Here is a 21,055-nt window from a genome sequence, read left to right as displayed (position 1 = left end):
GATATATATCCAAAAAGACAAGGCCTAAACTTTAACAAGGGTTAAACAATCACTGTAACAGACACAATCACACACACACACACACACACACGTCAAATCACTTACATTTTAGATGCAATATTGACTTTTTTTTCTGTTTCAGCAGCGAAAATAGTTAAACAAAGATCACAGCAGAACCATCGAGCATCTCACAGCAACGCGTTCTCATTACTGAATGATTCAGCATTTTGAACGAATCGGTTGACTCAAAGATTCAACGACCAATCCATAATCTGTCTCATTCATGAATGACTCAGCCGTTCGAACGAATCATTTGAACGAATGAATCAATGACTCGCTCATTAAGACGGTCGCCTGGCGACACCTAATGACGGTTTAGTGATATTAAAAGTATCATTCTTTCCAACGATTGTTAATTAACTCATATTTGAAACATAAGCTATATATATATATATATATATATATATATATATATATATATACACACATATATATACACACACATATATATACACAAAAATAAAATAAAAACACATTTGAAGCGTGTTTGCTTACTAAATAGTGAGCGGAACGAAAGTTGCAGCAAATATCAGCAACAGGAGTCAAATTTCATTAATCACGAGAGTGAAGAGCTGACTGAAAAGATGATGACGGAATAGGCTATTTTATGTAAAAGCCCCTATTTAAGCGAATCTATCATTGTACTCTTTTGTTGTGTTTTCCGTGAAAAATAATAGACTATTGAACTCACAATTCAAGCAATCGGCCCCGTTATTGCACTAATTTTAAAGTGACACTAAAAAGTATGCGGCTGCACTGGCATTCATAATGGTGCGCGTCCATGGCGACGAGCGAGCAGAACAGAGCGAACGTTTTTTAGTTCATTCCTACTTCCATAGGAATTCCCTCGAGCGCTCTGCACGTGGCCATTATCAATGTCCCGTATTTAAAAGCTCTCGGTCCTCAGTCACATACCAAATATATGTATAATGTATATATAAATATAATTTTGGACACAAGAGGGCAGTATGGCCCTATGTATAATTTTGTGTTTAAACTAAAAGAGCCCCTCCCCCCCTCCCCACACAGACACACACGAATGGCAGGGTGCATTCTCTCTGTCAGAGGGAGAGGGAGAGAAAATTCTCAGAAACATCCACATTCAAACCAAAATATCTAACTTCCTCTTGGTCTGAGCTAATGACAGTTAATTAGAAAGTTGTCCGGCTTGATCTGAACCATATGCATACCTGTGTCTGTCGAGTTTCATGCAATTTCAAGCATGCTAAGAGTCTCAAAAGCATCAAACAAGAATATTAAAGTTTGATGTGTTGCCACGGCAACAGTATCTAAGATATCAATAATCCTTTCACAGGTCTACATCTGCCGTGTGTTTACATTATACACATAAAGTTTGAAGCAAATCGGGTAAAAATAAGAGGGTGATTTCAAAGCATTTAGGAAGTGACACACTTCCTGCTGCCAGTTGGTGGCGCTATAACTTTGACTCACAATAGTCACATCCATGTGATCGGGCTCTTACAACGAACACACTGTTGAAGTTTCATCAAGATCAGTTAATGTATGCAGTAGTTATGACACACTTCCTGTTTCACGTTTCTCGCCATAATTTTGTTTCCTCGCCACGGCCAAACCGTTCGAGATATCAAAAATCCCCTCGCAAACTTTCATCCTCAATGTCTTGACTTCATGCTGACCGAGTTTCGTGCCGTTTGTTTGAATTCTCTAGGAGGAGTATTTCACATTCCATTGCGTGTGTTTTACCAACAACCCTAAATAGCCGACTTCCTTTTGGGCTGGGGTAAAAAGTAAGAGTGTGAAGTATATATGAAACGAGGAGATCTACATGTGTACCGAGTTTCATATTATTACATGCAAGCGTGTTTGATTTATGGACCATGTTTTCGGACCCCGTTCCAGGGGGCGCTGTCGAGCCCCCCTGCCACGCCCGGGTACCATCTTCAGCCCGGCCCTGATGGCCGCGGGTTCTGACATGTGTGCAAAGTTTCAGGAGTTTTTGAGCATGTTAAGGCCTCCAAAAGTGTCCAAAAGGTAGCAGAAAAATAATAAGAATAATAATAATAATAATAAATATAGCTGCGAGCAGCGATTACGGGCCCAAGCCGGTGGCACCGCAACCCCGGTGCCTTTAGTTACCTAAAGGCACCGGGGTGGCGGTGCCGCCGGCTTGGGCCCTTCATCGCTGCTCGCAGCTATATTTATATATATATATATATAAAGCCGGTGGCACCGCCACCCTGGTGCCTTTAGGGTTATTGTGCACGACGTGACACAAAATATCTGCTTGCTATCTGCCGAACGGCTCTGGTAGTTTCGCTTCAGCACTGATGATGTTGTAGAAATAGTGCGCTCTGGTTGGTCTGGATTATTCGGGATTTTTTATTTTATACAGAAATAAATTCTTTATAATTCAGATGAGAATAAAGTTAGTGTTGATTAAAATGAAGGAAAACAAATATATTGATCTGAAATATAGCACTTTAGTTTAAAATTTATTTAGGTTCAATTACCAAACATACAATCTTAATTTAATTTAAAGCAAACAATACATTTAAAATATATGGGTTGTATGCACATTTTTTTTAATAAAAAAAATATATATCCAAAAAGACAAGGCCTTAAAGGGTTGAACTCTTGTCACTGTAACAGACACATCTCTCTCTCTCACACACACACACACACACACACACACACACACACACACACGTCAAGTCACTTACATTTTTAGATGCAATATTGAATAAGCAGAAAAATCGGATTTTCTGCTCTGAAAATATAAATAAGCAAAAAAATTGAATAAGCACTTTGAATATTCTAAACAGAATAAGCACTAGTCGCTAATGAATAAGTACTAGTACTTAATGGAATAGATACTAGTATCTAAAAAATAAGTACTAGTAGCATGAAAATAGAGACTAGTAGGTTAAAATGATTAAATGTTAAAACGGCTTGCCATATTGGCTCAGAGAGAGAGAAAGAGAAAATGACCTTTTAGATACTAGTACCTATTAATAGATACTAGTATTTATTCAATAAATACTAGTACTAAGTCATTAGATACTAGTACCTATTAAATAGATACCAGTACTTATTCATTAGCTACTAATACGTATTCAAAAGAATATCTAAAGAATAAGCACTAGTATCTAAAGAATAGGCACTAGTACTAAAGAATAAGCACTAGTCGCTAATGAATTAGTACCAGTACTTAATGGAATAGATACTAGTATCTAAAAATAAGTACTAGTAGCATGAAAATAGAGACTAGTAGGTTAAAATGATTAAATGTTAAGGCGGCTTGCCATATTGGCTCAGAGAGAGAGAGAGAGAAAATGACCCTATTCAAACCACAATATCTGACTTTCTGAGGGTCGGAGCTAATTACTTTAAATTAGAAAGTTGTTTGGCTTGAGGAGAAGAATATACACGCTGAGTTTTGTAACTGTAGATAAAACTAACCCCCCCACTTTTGTCAAAAGCATTTAGAAAGTGACACACTTCCTGCTGCCAGTTGGTGGCGCTATAACTTTGACTCACAATAGTCACATCCATGTGATCGGCCTCTTACAGCGAACATACTGTTGAAGTTTCATCAAGATCAGTTAATGTATGCAGAAGTTATAACACACTTCCTGTTTCCATTATTCGCCATAAATTCGTTTCCTCGCCACGGCCAAACCGTTCGAGATATGAAAAATCCCCTGGCAATTTTTCATCCTCAATGTCTTGACATCATGCTGACCGAGTTTCCTTGCGATTGGTTGAATTCTCTAGGAGGAGTATATCGAATTCCAGGGGCATACGCTTCCAAACAAACCATAATAGCCGACTTCCTGTTGGGCTGGGGTAAAAAGTAAAAGTACAAAGGATATATGAACCGATGAGATCTATATGTGTACCGAGTTTCATATTATTACATGGAAGCGTGTTTGATTTATGGACCAAGTTTTCGGACCCCGTTCCAGGGGGCGCTGTCGAGCCCCCCTGCCACGCCCGGGTACCAGCTTCAGCCCGGCCCTGATGGCCGCGGGTTCTGACCAGTGTGCAAAGTTTCAAGAGTTTTCGTGCACGTTAAGAGCCCCAAAAGTGCCCGAATAGTCGATAAAATAATAATAATAATAATAATAATAATCCTTAGGAAAACAATAGGGCCTTCGCCTTTTCAAGGCTTGGGCCCTAATAAATAATCCTAAGGAAAACAATAGGGCCTTCGCCCTTTGGGCTTGGGCCCTAAATATATATTTTTTTCAGGACCATTTAACCTTTTCGAATCATGTCTATGATGTTTGTGTGTGTGTTCACACAGCAAGTGCAAAACCTTTACCATGTTTCGTACCATTTTGATAAAGTAAAAAATACAAAAAAAATAAAAATAAAAACGCAACGTACATTTTTTTGGGTCCAAAATGACCAAGCAGCATCAAATGTTTAAGACATGCTTTTTTGAGCGTTAAATAGTGGCGAAAACACCAGTAAACTGACTAGCACAAACCTTAGTAAATCACCTTTCATGATTCATTTAAATATTTCCCTCCCATAAATTTTGCGTCTGAAAGGGAAACTCCTACAAATGCATATGTAATAAGATCAGCCGCAAAAATAACCCTGTCCACGTCTTTACAGCGCTAATTCTTCACTGCGTGTCTTTAGTAAATCCTGACAGTAGTTTTGTAACGGCAAAAACGGTTTGTGCTGGTGCAAGCTGTTCATAAATCTGGCCCGAAGTGTGCAAAACCAGTTCACCACCACCAGCCCCTGCCCACATCCTGAAACCACTTCCACAACTCAGCCAAAATGAAAAATCTGCCATTATGTTTTTTTTTAATTCAATTTTAAATTATATATTTTTTATACAAATGTTTATATACATTATATAAATATTATATGTAAAATTCATGTTTGTTTTATGGTTCTTTTATAGTGCATTTTTTGGAGCTCATTGTCACTATAAACTGTCACTGTTTCAGAAACAAATATATTTAATTCTTAAAGAAATGTTTGGAATGACATGAATTTTCATTTTTGGGTGAATTATACCTTTAAAAATATGGGGTTCAGACCGTGTGTGTGTCTAAATAGAGTTTGATACGAGAATGTGATTTGGGGGCACAATTCATTTTCAAAGTTCAAAGTTTACAATTAGAATTTCAAGAAGAGTAATGTACATCTCTATACACCGTGAAAAGAACAAACTCCCCATAGTTTAATAATGTATTAGTATATATGCGCATGGCTCGCACTCCAGAGCGCTGATTTGTATAACAAACACTATCATAAATCCAGTCAGTCCTGCTGTGCATGAAACACCATTACTTAAGTAAACACTGCTCATCCGTACATGTGCAAATACAATCACCACAGAACCACCAGTGAACATCTTGATAAAATCTCCTTTGTTTAGGGAGAATCAATGTAGTTGAACTGAATCAGTTCTGTGTGAGTCAACTAGACTGTTGAATCTCTGGAATGAGAACCACAGCACGAGGAAAGACAGAGCAGAATCTAGTCATCATCCGTGACGTCTCCGCTTTCTCCCGTTACCCTGATGTAGTGACCGCCCTGACTCCCGCTGGCTCCACAGCTGCAGAGTCGTCGGGCGAACCGAGACTCGATCTCCTCCAGGCGCAGACCCTTGGTCTCCGGCAGACAGCCCAGCACAAACACAAAGCCCAGCACTGCCAGACTGGAGTACAGGAAGAACGCGCCTGGACACAAGAAACATTCTCACATTTCAACAACAGTCGACATACAAGTGGAAACCACATTCCTATCATTTTAGTAGTTGTTTGTGTACATTGTTAAACTGTGGTGTTTGCCAAGTAAAGCGTCATTACTATTATTAAGGTTATTGATTTGAACTAATAGTTTCAGAGTTGATCCTTGAATATCTGATTCTGGGGCTCAGGTCAGATGGTCACACAGAGCCTCTTTCACCTGGACATCATCATATAGAGCAGGGGTCTCCAACCTTTTTTCATTTGAGAGCTACTTTTTAAAAATGAAAGTGGCCGAGAGCTACTCATGTAATACAATACTTACATCTCCTAAATAATGTCTCATAACTCATATTAACAGCTATCCAAACTGTTTTAGACCTAAAAGAGTTTTTTTAGGCCTATATATGTCACCCTTGAATGTCAGAGAAAAGAACAGAATCAGAGATAAAAAAAAATTTATAGAAAGTTGTACTTTGCATATTATACTGTAAACACATAATTATAGTTGATTTTATAGTGCATCATAACTAGAGATGAAATGGCATGAAAATTTCCTTTCATGATTATAGTGACCAAAATGACCACGGTTATCACAGAATCCGGTTAAAAAAATACTACTAAATAAAATCAATTCACCAAGTTTTATGTCGAAAACCAGCAAATAGCAAAAAAATAGCATCAATATGCTCTTTTTGTTTAAATAATCATTAAAATAATAGCATTAAAAACGATGGCCAGATTTTAAAGGAGTGTCTTGCAACATGTTATCTACTAACATGTACAAGTTCAAATAAAGTTTTGCCAAAAAAGGTTTTATAAAAAGATAAACCTCACATATTTCAGCCTTTAAATCATTTTTATGAAAAGAATGAGTAAAAAAAAAAGATAAATTACGGACATTTACAATGCACATTAGCTTATCTTTTATTATTAATAGTAAAATTCATGTTGACTGAGCTTTCAATGTTGTTACGGTAAGGGTGAAGCTGATTGGTTGGATCTTGTCACATGACAATTGACGCGTCGCTTCAATTATGAGCTCGCTTGCCCAAGCGCCTACATTTGAAATAACGAACTTGAGCGCGCAAAAGACGCGATATGTGAACTGGCGAGCTACTTCCAATCAGGCCACGAGCTACTGGTAGCTCGCGAGCGACGTGTTGGAGACCCCTGATATAGAGACTGTGTCTGTTCCCCCAATTAGACAATACAAAAAACCCAAACCCATTTAAGGGTAAAAATGTAATTGATGTTCAACAAATAAAAAATAGACAATACAGATGAACAAATGATAAAGCTCGGGTTGCTGAAAATTCAAAAGCACTTATTGTTAATGATATGATTAGAGATTATAACCTAGATGTGCTGTGTTTGACAGAAACCTGGCTAATACGTTATTTAGATAGGACTGTTATACATAGAAAGTAGACCGTAATGAAAAGGCATTAGTGTATGTTGTGTGGTTGATGTCCAGTGTTGCTATATATTGCGTTGGATTTTCTCCTCAGTGTCCATCTATCACTGTTTTCCATGTTCGTAGAGTTAGTTTGTGGAGTAAATATATAGACTATAATCTGTGCGTTTACACCGCTTTTAAAAAAATGGTGCTGGTGTTTCGTGTGCGTTCAGCCAATCAGCGAACACTAACGGCACTGGCAGTTCCTATAGCGCTGGTTTAGACCGACTCTGAAGTAGGAGTAAATTAGTTCCTCCAAAAGGAGTTCCTCGAACTATGAAAAGGTTCCTCTGGTGCGAAAGATCGGACATTCAGAGGCTCCCTAGTGAACATGATCACGTCATCGAGTTGAGATCAGCATTGTCATTATTCATAAATGTTTGCATTCATTAATCATTGGTGTGTTTTGTGGTGTATTGCAGTACTGGATTCCAGCGAGCACGAATAGCAGAATCCAGATGCTCATGATAGCATGTGGACTCTCTGAGTATGAGTACCTAAATGCTGTGTTCAGTGTCGTGTGTGTGTGTGTGTGTGTGTGTGTCCTGTGTTGTACCGTAGTACGTGAGGTACTGGGCCACATGGAGAAAGGTCAGAGACACAAGGACGTTACAGATCCAGTTGACCCCGGCAGAGCAGGCGTTCCCAGTACTACGAGCCCACAGCGGGTAGATCTCAGAGTTCACCGTCCAGGGCATCGGACCCATTCCTGCTCACACACACAACCTGACATCAGTGCCTCGAACTTCATCAACAGTTCCTTACTGTTCGAACACTGCTGAGAGAGCTCTCACCTGGGGCAAAGAAGGCCAGATACAGGACGAGACCCAGCAGAACGATCCAGGAGTATGACGTTGGGCAGTAGTTATAGGCCCAGAATAGTCCTGCGCTCTCCTGTGTGCCGTTAGAACACCTCCAGAAAACACGAACAAGACAACACTTAATCAAACTACTATATAATACCGTCCATTTAAGTAAGTAGAGGTGTGAAATGTAACATTTAGGTTAAGTTTCTTTTAATAAATCATATGCACCCTTGTGGAAATGAAGGTCACTTTAGTATACTTAAAAAAAAGGAGTACTATGGAAATATAATATTTTAAAAAGGTTACACTTAAAGGTGCTCTATGTAACTTTTAGCGGCCTCTAGTGGTGATGTTTCAGATTGCAACCAAATTTTACAAGAGCGCTCGTGCTCGAACTCATAGACAATACCGTCTATTACGCAAATATCGCACCGAGCTCGTTGGGACCATCTAGTCGAGCTGAAAAGAACCATATAAGTTACATAGTTTTTGGTGGTGTTTTCGCGGAGATATTAGCAGAAAACCATCGGGCGCGCTACAAAATTGCGGACGCCGGTGACGTCACGATCTCAGAAGAAAATTGCTCGTATCTCTGGAACGCAAAGACCCAGAGAGCTCAAATTCGGGGGAGGAGGTCCCAGGGGAACCCTTGCCCGAACGCTAGAGTGGCGGGCCTACCGGATCGCCGTTCGCTGGGACCCCCGATTTCGAACGGCTATAACTCGGGGAGCCGGGCGAGTTGGACCTCGGGGGTGGGCTCGTTCGAAAGGCCCCGTCCAGCACTACGAACGATTAGAGTCTTGGGAATATTGATCAAAGATTGACTGAGATATAAGCCGAAAAACGTGCGCCTTTAACCGGACGTAACTCCCTGACCGTCTACAATAGACTGTATATAAGGAGAGAGGCTCGGGAGCGCGCATGCACGTCACATCCGTTGGATTTCGCGGTAAATCCGACCCGGAGACTTCACATAGAAATAGGAATACTGGCCTTCAGAGGTAATAGCTAAACTCGACAAGTGGATCATTTTAATGTGTGATTACAACCCCTTCACACACAGGCAATAAAAAAACGATTCATTTTAGTAGAAAAGTTACATAGAGCACCTTTAAGTGTGAACTGAATGTAATGTCATCAGACACTTAATTGCATGCAATGTAGTACTTTTAAAATATATGAACTGTATTTAAATGTGATATCAAATAACACACTACAGTTAAAATGACAATCAAGCATTTTAAAAGTGCTTTTATGTTACTCAACACATTAAAAAAGTGCACTTCTTCAATCTTTCTTGACAAAATATTATTAAATAATTATTTAAAATCACTTTTAGTTTGACATTATAACAAAGTACACTTAAAAAAAAATGTAATTTAAGAGTGTAGGGAAAGTAAATACACTTTTATTTAATTAATATTCTATCATTTGCAAGTACAGGTTTGATTTGATTAGATTTGAAGTAGACTTCAAGTGCACATTCGGTAGAATTAAGTTCAAAGTGCACTAGTTTCCCCCAAAGGCAGGGATATGAACAGACGTTTCACCTGCCCGCTGCAGAGGTCTCAGTGTTGGCCGCAGATACAGACACACACGAGGACTCGACCACTGATGTGCCGTTCACACCGTAGCAGAAACCACAAGTTGGATCCAGCATGCAGGATTCACAGAACCTTCACAGACACAAACTCCAGTCACTAGTGCACAACATTCAAGATTCAGAGTCTCTTAAAATCCACATAATAAACAATTACATATAAATCTACCATAAGCTAAAGGCATATAGCGCACACCACAATAAAAAGTCCGTCATCATTTACTTGCCCTCATTTTATTTCTTTGTAAATGATGATAGAATTATCCCTTTAAGTTCAGTAGAAGCACACAAGTGTGACTTCAACGTTTTTACAAAACTGAATAATAGTGTAATTCCAGCTGAAGAACTACACTACCCATGATCCCGAAGAGAGCTTTATAAATCAGAGAGGTTGCTGTAATACAGTTGGAATGAGAAAGTGCCAGAGTATTGTTGATAACATGAGTCTCTTGCACAGTGTCCTAACCAGAAGCATCAGTTTTTGTCCTAACAAAGTGCAACAGGGGACTCGAACATCATACAGGTACTGATTATGTACTTTATTTAATGTTAAAAGAATTTAATGTGAGTTTGAATATAATTTTGCACGACTTTTATAGCCATACTGAAAGTGAGATAATTCACCTGAGATCTTGAAAATAAACTTAAAGGGTTAGTTCACCTCAAAATGAAAATTATGTCATTAATTACTCACACTCATGTCGTTCCAAACGCATACGACTTTTGTTCATTTTCGGAACACAAATAAAGATATTTTAATGAAATCTGGGAGATTTCTGTTCCTCCATTGACAGCCACGCAACTACATGCTTCAAAAGGTGCGTAAAGAGATCATAGAACTAATCCATATGAATTGAGCGGTTTCAAATTCAAATATAAACATTGATCGGTGAACATAAACAGAAGCTCAACCGAACCTGCTTGACGCGCGAGAACAAACTCGGTTCTTGCAGAAGCTCAAACGTGATGCGTAACACGAGAATGAACCTCATTGGTTCTTGCAGAAACTCAAACGTGATGCGTAACATGAGAATGAACCTCATTGGTTCTTGCAGAAACTCAAACGTGATGCGTAACACGAGAATGAACCTCATTGGTTCTTGCTGAAGCTCAAACGTGATGCGTAACATGAGAATGAACCTCATTGGTTCTTGCAGAAACTCAAACGTGATGCGTAACACGAGAATGAACCTCATTGGTTCTTGCTGAAGCTCAAACGTGATGCGTAACACGAGAATGAACCTCATTGGTTCTTGCAGAAACTCAAACGTGATGCGTAACATGAGAATGAACCTCATTGGTTCTTGCAGAAACTCAAACGTGATGCGTAACACGAGAATGAACCTCATTGGTTCTTGCTGAAGCTCAAACGTGATGCGTAACATGAGAATGAACCTCATTGGTTCTTGCAGAAACTCAAACATGATGCGTAACACGAGAATGAACCTCATTGGTTCTTGCAGAAACTCAAACGTGATGCGTAACATGAGAATGAACCTCATTGGTTCTTGCAGAAACTCAAACGTGATGCGTAACACGAGAATGAACCTCATTGGTTCTTGCTGAAGCTCAAACGTGATGCGTAACATGATAATGAACCTCATTGGTTCTTGCAGAAACTCAAACGTGATGCGTAACACGAGAATGAACCTCATTGGTTCTTGCTGAAGCTCAAACGTGATGCGTAACACGAGAATGAACCTCATTGGTTCTTGCAGAAACTCAAACGTGATGCGTAACACGAGAATGAACCTCATTGGTTCTTGCGGAAGCTCAAACATGATGCGTAACATGAGAATGAACCTCATTGGTTCTTGCTGAAGCTCAAACGTGCTGCGTAACACGAGAATGAACCTCATTGGTTCTTGCTGAAGCTCAAACATGATGCGTAACACGAGAATGAACCTCATTGGTTCTTGCTGAAGCTCAAACATGATGCGTAACACGAGAATGAACCTCATTGGTTCTTGCTGAAGCTCAAACGTGCTGCGTAACACGAGAATGAACCTCATTGGTTCTTGCAGAAACTCAAACATGATGCGTAACACGAGAATGAACCTCATTGGTTCTTGCTGAAGCTCAAACGTGATGCGTAACACGAGAATGAACCTCATTGGTTCTTGCAGAAACTCAAACATGATGCGTAACACGAGAATGAACCTCATTGGTTCTTGCTGAAGCTCAAACATGATGCGTAACACGAGAATGAACCTCATTGGTTCTTGCTGAAGCTCAAACATGATGCGTAACACGAGAATGAACCTCATTGGTTCTTGCTGAAGCTCAAACATGATGCGTAACACGAGAATGAACCTCATTGGTTCTTGCTGAAGCTCAAACATGATGCGTAACACGAGAATGAACCTCATTGGTTCTTGCTGAAGCTCAAACATGATGCGTAACACGAGAATGAACCTCATTGGTTCTTGCTGAAGCTCAAACGTGCTGCGTAACACGAGAATGAACCTCATTGGTTCTTGCTGAAGCTCAAACATGATGCGTAACACGAGAATGAACCTCATTGGTTCTTGCTGAAGCTCAAACGTGATGCGTAACATGAGAATGAACCTCATTGGTTCTTGCTGAAGCTCAAACGTGATGCGTAACACGAGAATGAACCTCATTGGTTCTTGCAGAAACTCAAACATGATGCGTAACACGAGAATGAACCTCATTGGTTCTTGCTGAAGCTCAAACATGATGCGTAACACGAGAATGAACCTCATTGGTTCTTGCTGAAGCTCAAACGTGCTGCGTAACACGAGAATGAACCTCATTGGTTCTTGCAGAAACTCAAACATGATGCGTAACACGAGAATGAACCTCATTGGTTCTTGCTGAAGCTCAAACATGATGCGTAACACGAGAATGAACCTCATTGGTTCTTGCTGAAGCTCAAACATGATGCGTAACACGAGAATGAACCTCATTGGTTCTTGCTGAAGCTCAAACGTGATGCGTAACACGAGAATGAACCTCATTGGTTCTTGCAGAAACTCAAACGTGATGCGTAACACGAGAATGAACCTCATTGGTTCTTGCTGAAACTCAAACATGATGCGTAACACGAGAATGAACCTCATTGGTTCTTGCAGAAGCTCAAACGTGATGCGTAACATGAGAATGAACCTCATTGGTTCTTGCTGAAGCTCAAACATGATGCGTAACACGAGAATGAACCTCATTGGTTCTTGCTGAAGCTCAAACGTGATGCGTAACATGAGAATGAACCTCATTGGTTCTTGCTGAAGCTCAAACGTGATGCGTAACACCAGAATGAACCTCATTGGTTCTTGCTGAAGCTCAAACGTGATGCGTAACATGAGAATGAACCTCATTGGTTCTTGCTGAAGCTCAAACGTGATGCGTAACAAGAGAATGAACCTCATTGGTTCTTGCTGAAGCTCAAACGTGATGCGTAACACGAGAATGAACCTCATTGGTTCTTGCTGAAGCTCAAACGTGATGCGTAACACGAGAATGAACCTCATTGGTTCTTGCAGAAACTCAAACATGATGCGTAACACGAGAATGAACCTCATTGGTTCTTGCTGAAGCTCAAACATGATGCGTAACACGAGAATGAACCTCATTGGTTCTTGCTGAAGCTCAAACATGATGCGTAACACGAGAATGAACCTCATTGGTTCTTGCTGAAGCTCAAACGTGATGCGTAACACGCAGTGGTGGAATGTAACGAAGTACAAATACTTCGTTACTTTACTTAAGTAATTTTTTCACGTATCTGTACTTTACTTAAGTAGAATCAATAGTGCATACTTTTTACTTTTACTTCGTTACATTTTGCAACAATTATTATACTTTCTACTCCACTACATTTCTACAACGTTCTGTTACATTTTCGTTACATTTTCTGATCAGTTTTCCCCTCTGTCAAAACGTCATCCTGACCGTCCGTTCATCGCACGTTTCGGTCTCACCAGTGAAGTTTGGTTGCCATAGATATATCAACCCGGTCACACTAAATGCGTCTCTATAACACGCAGTGTGTTTATCGTGCAATTTATACGTGAAAATTAGTTTTTACATGCATAGGAAACGCATTGGTAGGTTTCATAGACAGTAAAATAAAGGTAGGTTTAGTAGTGATGTGGGGTGCGTGTGTATTATACGTTTGGTTAGGCTTAGTATGGCAAGCCAAGAGGTTCAGAATTACGCCATAAATGAATAGCGTTTACAGCCAAACGCCGTCATGTACGGCGTTTTAACATAATATGTGTTATATATATATATATTAGGGGTGGGAATCTTTGGTCACCTCACGATCCGATCCGATTCCGATTCTGGGAGTCACGATCCGATTCCAGAACGATTCTTTATCTACCCCCCCCTCTATTAATTCATTAGTTTACATAAGTAATTAAGTACTTTTTAAAAAATTATTACAAATTAATTGTTTTTTATTAAAACAGTTGTATGTTAAGAATTTTAAACTAGGCTAACTAATATAACAAATAATAAAGAGGAGCATAGAAAAATATAACAAACAACAAACAAAAAGTGCTTTCAGTAGCCTATAGATTATCTGAACGTTTTCCATTCAAGAACTGTGAGTGATTTTTCTTCATCTTTACTGTTGTTTTTTACTATGACATCATAGGCTGCGGGAGATCTATTAAGCTGCATTCACGCACGCATCTCTTTTGAAATAAAAGAAGTAATGCGGTGTGTCCTGTCCGTTTAATCCCTTAAGACATAACTGGCTGTGTTTACGTTAATTTTGCACAAGTACATTAAACCACTACACGGAGTCGCACAGCGGCGCGAGCAGCCTCACAAACAAAGCGCGCTTCAGCATTTGAAATTGAAAGCAGCCTTCTGTTAGTGAGGTTCATATTTTAAATATAAAGTCCACTGCATTCCAAACCACATAAATGATGACTTCGTAGAGCATTTGTAAGGAAAATACCGACGGGCGAGACAGCACACTTCAAGTGTAACATCAAAGAAAGCGCGCGTCTCTCACAGCGTATCCTGTGCAATGAAGCCTGTGAATGTCAATTCGCTTCAACCTTTCCGAACTTTATGAAAGATTATTTACGGAAGGTTCGAGTGGTGTATGTGTGTGAGGAATTGGAAGCAAGCAGAATACGGGTGTTTCTAAAGCAAACTCAACGTCATCGCACATCTGGTTAAAAACTAAGCTCAGAATCGATCCAGAATCGTTGGAGAGAGAATCGCGATGCATCGATGGATCGATTTTTTCACCCACCCCTAATATATAAATACCGTATATAGTAAGGGTAGGCTATATAGTAAGCTTGATGTGTATATTGCCTAATTGCAAGCTTGTTCAGAAATGGTGACAAAAACTTAAAATATAACTGCTTTTCCATCATATTGAACATCATTATATGAGTATTGGGTTGAATGAGTTAGAATTAACTGTTTTATTAATCATTAGAATATAGACATTAAGAGAATAAATTGTTATGCAAGTACTTTTACTTTTAATACTTAAAGTACATTTAAAATCAGGTACTTTTTACTTTTTACTTAAGTAGGGTTGTCATTGTGGTACTTCTACTTTTACTAAAGTAAATATGTCTCTGGTTTTTTGTACTTTTACTTAAGTACTGAGATTCAGTACTTCCTCCACCACTGGTAACACGAGAATGAACCTCATTGGTTCTTGCACGTCAATCAAACATGCTTGAGCTGATGTGAGTTGATGAATGTTTAAATGTGAATAAAAGCCTAAATTCAATCTGTTCATCATATGATCAATCGTGTCTCCAGAATATTTGGACTAAACCGCTCAATTAATATGGATTATTTTATACGATCCCTTATGAACTTTTTGATGCGTCAAAGTGTCATTTGCGTAGCTGTCAATGGAGGGACAGAAAGCTCTCCGATTTCATTAAAAATCAAGAGGAACGTGAAAGGACATGAGGGTGAGTAGATGATGACAGAATTTTCATTTTTGGGTGAACAAACCCTTTAACTGTGAACTCAGTGTGAACAAAAAACAAGATTGTTTCAGTCTCTCAGTATGTATTATAATGTTAAAATGGTGTAATATTTGTGAATTTCATTATATAATTATTGATTTGGTTGCGAGTGCAATGCGTTTGCAGAGAGACTCCGCCCACACGCTCTTCTGATTGGCTGTGGTTTTAGATTGATGTGATCCCACAGTCGTGTGAGGTCCGGTGTGAACAGAAACAACTGCTCGTCGCTGGACTCTTAACTCGCGTCTGGTTATGACATGGACTAACACTCTCAAACTGCTTCTATATTTGTATATATCTTAATATTCAGCAGTTATCTTCAAACATATTGTATGGTATATTGCATTGTCTTAATTTTTTTTCTAATTTGTGGACACAGTCCTAATCCAGGTCCAATCCTTAGGTCAATCTAGTCTACTACTATGTAAAACTCACCCATAATGAATGCATGTGGAGTTGTGGAGGGAGTCAGTAGGGTGAAAGGTCACGGGTGGAGACGCCTGAGCCGAGAGCAGAAAACCAGCAGCGAGAACCATCAGACTCACAGCAGTTCCTGAGGAATTCACAGCAAGCCATCAGTACTACATACTTCAATTAATTACAATTACACTTTAAATTATTTCTTTCTGAAGGTGGTTTCTGCCATTTTAGGTCGTTCTTATCACACTGACGTACGTGTTCAAGTTTTCAGGGATATTTCGGCTTCATTTTTCTACAGTGTGAGGAAGTGGAGACGAGTCGGCCATCTTTGTTACAGTCCATGGTGAGAACCCATGTGTGTGTCTGTGCTTCTGAATCCTCACCTAGTATGCTTCCTAGAGTCAGCTTCCTGCGGCCCACCCTCTCCACGAGCCAAACGCCCAGCAGAGTGAACATGAAGTTGGTGAAGGCTGTGGCGGCCGCCAGCCAGATGGCCATGTGATCGTCCCGCACGCCAGACATCTGAATAATGGTGGCACTGTAGTACCTGCAGCATCCAAACACATCATCTCATTCCCTTCATACACTCTTACTACTGGAGTTATGTTCAAAATGGCATGTTACCACACTACTCACACTTTTTCTGCAGTATGCATATTTTCTGTATCATACTACTTTTTAAAATGTACACAAATGTACATATGTATATAGCGTCACAGTATACAGTGTACACTGCAAAGTATGTAGTAAGCATCACTTCACTATTGACAAAGGACCTTTTTTTGCCGAAATTTCGCTAATGTGAACATGCCTTGAGAACAACTCTACTTAAAAACAATGAAGTAGACTGTGTAAACTGTAGTAGTATGCAGTAAATTATTCACACTAATATTCAATTCTGAAATATAGCCTTATTACAGGGAGTCACATGATAAAGTCATGTGACTCGTCACCTACATGACCGTGTTGATTCCCGAGAGCTGCTGGAACATCTGTAGGCCACATCCCACGATGAGCGCGCGACGTGTCGGAGCGTACGTTAGGATTCGCCACAACACCGGACCACCTACATCCTCAATAACCAATCAGGACATCAGTCAATCACATTATATCATTGTTCTATACAGACAGTTCACTCAAATTCAATTCTAGTCATTTGTGATTACTTGATTAGTCATTTTGATTCACTAATGAGTTTTTCAGAGTAATTTGTGAACTTCATGTCGCTTAGGATGAATCGGTTCACTGAATTCCTCATTTGCAAAAGTTTGGAATAAAAATTAAGATTTATTCATGTTTTTGAAAGAAGTCTCTTCTGCTCACTAAGTCTACATTTATTCGATCCAAAATACAGTAAAAACCGAAACATTGTGAAATATTAAATAAATAAAAAAACTATTTTTTATTTATAGATAGAAGATTTTAAAATGTAATTTATTCCTGTGATCAAAGCTGAATTTCAGCATCATTACCCCAGTCTTCAGTGTCACATGATCCTTCAGAAATCACTCTAATATGATGATTTGCTGCTCAAGATACATTTCTTGCTGCTTAATATTTTTGTGGAACTGTAAAACACTACCATTGAAAAGTAAAATATTCAACATGGACACATCAACTGATCAAAAGTGACAGTAAAGACATTTATAATGTTACAAAACATAGCAATTTCAAATAAAGGCTGTTCTTTGAACTTTCTATTCATAAAAGGATCCTGAAAAAATATATATCACGGTTTTCACAAGAATATTAAAAAGCAAAAACATTGTTTTCAACGTTTATTTGATAATAATAATAATAATTATGAATAATTTAGCAGCAAATTATATCATGTGACACTGAAGACTGGGGTAATGATGCTGAAAATACAGCTTTGATCACAGGAATAAATTACATTTTAAAATCTAGAAAACAGTTATTTTAAATTGTAATGATAATTCACGATATTTTTATTAAACTGTATTTTTGATCAAATAAATGCAGCCTTGGAGACTTCTTTCAAATACATTAAAAATCTGAATTATTCCAAACTATTGACCAGTACTGTATAAGTATGTATTAAAAATGAATATAAATAGTAAATTATTCACTCAAAATTCACTTCAAAGGAATGATTCACAGACAAATCTGCTATTACTATGGCTTGAGAGCCATGGCCTGAAAAACACAATTTAATACAGTAGTCAACATGAAGTTCATCAAAGTTGTCCTAAGACCAGAACGGGTATTGTTCAAAATTCATGTATAAGTTTGATGAAAGGTTTTGCTCCACTTCAGAAGTTGACTACTGTATAAGACATTCTCCAGGTTTTCTGTGATGGTGGAAGCACTGAATCCAGTATTGATGTGATGTCATGATGATCTCACCAGAAGATTCATTCCTCTCCTCCTCAATGCTCCTCCGTATGCTCTCATACTCTTCCTCCGCATCAACTCCTCCGCGGATCCGCCGGAGCACCAGCCGAGCCTTCTGGGTCTCTCCGTTCTGCAGGAGCCAGCGAGGACTCTCGGGGAGGAAGAGGAACCCCGTGAACTGCAGGACGGCGGGAACAACAGACAAACCCAACATATATCTATACATAAACACAAAAAACATTCAAAAACGATTACAACAAGTCCTTTTGCACCTCATTTGAATTTTTAACTCTACGGTACTTTTCCTAGAGAATGTCTGAAGCATCTTACTATCACTATAGCTCAATAAACAGAAGATTGAAATATTGTTGCCAGGGTGTTGCTATGCAGTTGGTAAGGTGTTTTGGCAATAAGTCTGGTCACTCAGTGTTTTTATTGTTAACTAAAACTTATAAATATTAAGCTTTAAAAAACTGTTATTAAAAAGTAATATGTCGACTTGGCAACTAAATGATATCAAATAAGTTATTAAGTATACTGAAATTACTAAAACTGAAATAATAGTTTTTGAATATTTTGCATAAATATTGACAGGTATATAATATTAATTACATATATTTTATTAAAAATAAATTAATAATACAAAACTATAGAGGTCTTTTTATGAATCGTATTGTTTTGCAGCATTTTTGCCACTCAAAGTAGACAATTCTGAGCTGATGGGTAGAAAAAATTTACCTGTTGTAGCACAATAAATATATATAAAAAAGTATTGTTTGTTTTTTTATACAGAAAAAGATTTAAGAGGTAAAGCTTCCATTTGAACCCACCTCCAGCCATCATGGGGCAGGTAGCTAAAGAGCCCGTCCACCACGCTGGCTACGAACTGCCCACCAGTGATAAACAGAGTGTTAATGGTGACCAGCTGACCTCGGAGATGAGAAGGGGACACCTCAGCGATGTACACGGGCACAGTCATGGATGCAATTCCTAAAAACAACAGAAGACGTGAAAGCAGGACACAAACTGAATTCAAACAGCTCTACATATACTGCAGTATAAAGGCTACAGAATGAACTACCTATGCCAAGGCCAACCGTGAGCCTTCCACACAGAAGAACCTCTTTGCTGTGTGCGACACTCAGGAGGATTCCTCCAGCAGAGAAGATGAAGCTAGCGAGCAGAATGCAGATTCTCCGGCCGAAAAGCCCGTTGAGAAACCCTCCAGCCAGAGCGGAAACAGCCGCGGCGCCAACAGTGATGGAGACCAGAAGCTCCTGCCACAGAGAGCTCAGGTTCATCTCTCTCTTCAGCAGAAGCATGGCTCCAGACACCACTCCTGTGTCATAGCCAAACAGGAATCCACCCAGAGCCGAGAAGAAAGCCAGGGTGTACACGAAACATGGCGTGGTGGCGTGCTGGATCTGATCTGTGGGTGTGGGCACGTCATTGTCTTGGTAGTTGGTTTGGACATTGGATGGCGTTTTTATCAAACTCCTTTCGTCCTCAACTCTCCTGTCTCCTATCAGCTCCTCCATTCTCTAGAGATTATGCACATTGTCTCCTATGACAAAGAAAACACCTTGAGATCATCACATGATCAACAAAAGCCATTACCTTGCCCAACCCAGAATGACCACGTTGACATTGCACACACCTCAAACCACAGTGAAACATTTGCTAATTAAATATTGTGGTTATACTGTTAAGGCCTATGCTAAAATTCTTGCAAAGCACTATTTATGAGAGATTCCTTAACACATGCACTGAACAGCAAAATCAATCTGATGTTGTGGAAAAGGCTATGAATATTCAACAATACAGTTTAACAGTGATTAGCAAACAAATCGTTATTTTGAATCGGTTCTATGTAATAATTCAGTCGAACCGACTCGTATTATCGTCTGCGAATGACTCGATATAGTAGGCTAGCATTTGCAGTTGGCACAATATAACATCTAGTGATGGACTACATGGTTATTTCTTTTGCTACTTAAAATAATACGTATATGACGCACTAACACAGCGGACTACTAAATCGGATTCAAATGAATCACTGAATCATTTTAGGAATCGGTTCGCTGTGGCGAACTCTTTGAACGAACCGATTCGCTAAAATGAATTGGACTTTAAACAAACTCGGTACAAACTCCGATTATAATAGAAAAGAAACTCGAGTCGAAATCGCGATATTAAGTGTAGCGTGCATGTAAAAAGCGTTCACCGACTGTAAACTCGATCTTTTGCTATGTTTAGCTACTACAAAAATACATCGAAATTAAAAAGTCGCGAAATACTGTACATATTTCCGTTGATACGTATTTATTAGTATTCCATTAAATATTTTTAGTACCTTTATTCAGAATCATAAAAATATTGATTCATAAAACATGAACGTACCCGTCCTATGCACACGTACACATACTGTAGCAATATAGCTAACGTGCTAAAAATGAACAATACACGTTACGCATGTGAACTAACTGAAATGCACATATTTGTCTTCTCCCTCTGTAACCTACCAGCAAGACGCTTTTCTGGGTGCCATTCGCTTTAATATGAGACTCGGGTTTCTTGCTTTCACTTGTGCTCTCGAACAGGAAGTTTGTGAATTCTTGCAGTCATATGATTCATAACGCAGCGCGAGGACCACAGCAGCTGCTAACATGACCAGGATCTCTTCT

At 39.1% G+C, this 21,055-nt stretch overlaps 1 protein-coding gene across 1 annotated transcript; it reads right to left on the bottom strand.

Annotated features, from left to right (window-relative positions):
* Positions 1-5,377: 5,377 nt before the first annotated feature.
* Positions 5,378-21,042, bottom strand: slc2a13b (solute carrier family 2 member 13b). The gene is made up of 11 exons (XM_056245723.1): positions 20,894-21,042; positions 19,453-19,935; positions 19,202-19,361; positions 18,384-18,589; positions 16,974-17,082; positions 16,400-16,563; positions 16,032-16,149; positions 9,572-9,697; positions 8,010-8,128; positions 7,772-7,924; positions 5,378-5,747 (listed from the first exon to the last, which is right to left on the bottom strand). The coding sequence occupies exons 2-11, from the start codon at positions 19,907-19,909 to the stop codon at positions 5,545-5,547; spliced, it is 1,815 nt and encodes a 604-aa protein (XP_056101698.1). The 5' UTR covers positions 19,910-19,935; positions 20,894-21,042; the 3' UTR covers positions 5,378-5,544.
* Between the last annotated feature and the right edge of the window lie 13 nt (positions 21,043-21,055).

The sequence above is a fragment of the Rhinichthys klamathensis genome, unplaced genomic scaffold (genome assembly GCF_029890125.1).
Source record: "Rhinichthys klamathensis goyatoka isolate OS25496 unplaced genomic scaffold, OSU_Roscu_1.1 h1tg000033l_1, whole genome shotgun sequence".
In the NCBI taxonomy this organism is placed as follows: domain Eukaryota; kingdom Metazoa; phylum Chordata; class Actinopteri; order Cypriniformes; family Leuciscidae; genus Rhinichthys; species Rhinichthys klamathensis.
Note: the sequence above shows the minus strand (reverse complement) of the source record. Positions and strands in the feature narration are given on the sequence as shown.

Bases quoted from the DNA above. Each gene is read 5' to 3' on its own strand.
- slc2a13b (XM_056245723.1), bottom strand. From the start codon at position 19,909: ATGGAGGAGCTGATAGGAGACAGGAGAGTTGAGGACGAAAGGAGTTTG. The intron at 19,362-19,452 runs GTAGTTCATTCT...TGTTGTTTTTAG, and splicing joins CACGGTTGGCCTTGGCATAG to GAATTGCATCCATGACTGTG. The intron at 16,150-16,399 runs GTGAGGATTCAG...TGAATTCCTCAG, and splicing joins GACTCTAGGAAGCATACTAG to GAACTGCTGTGAGTCTGATG.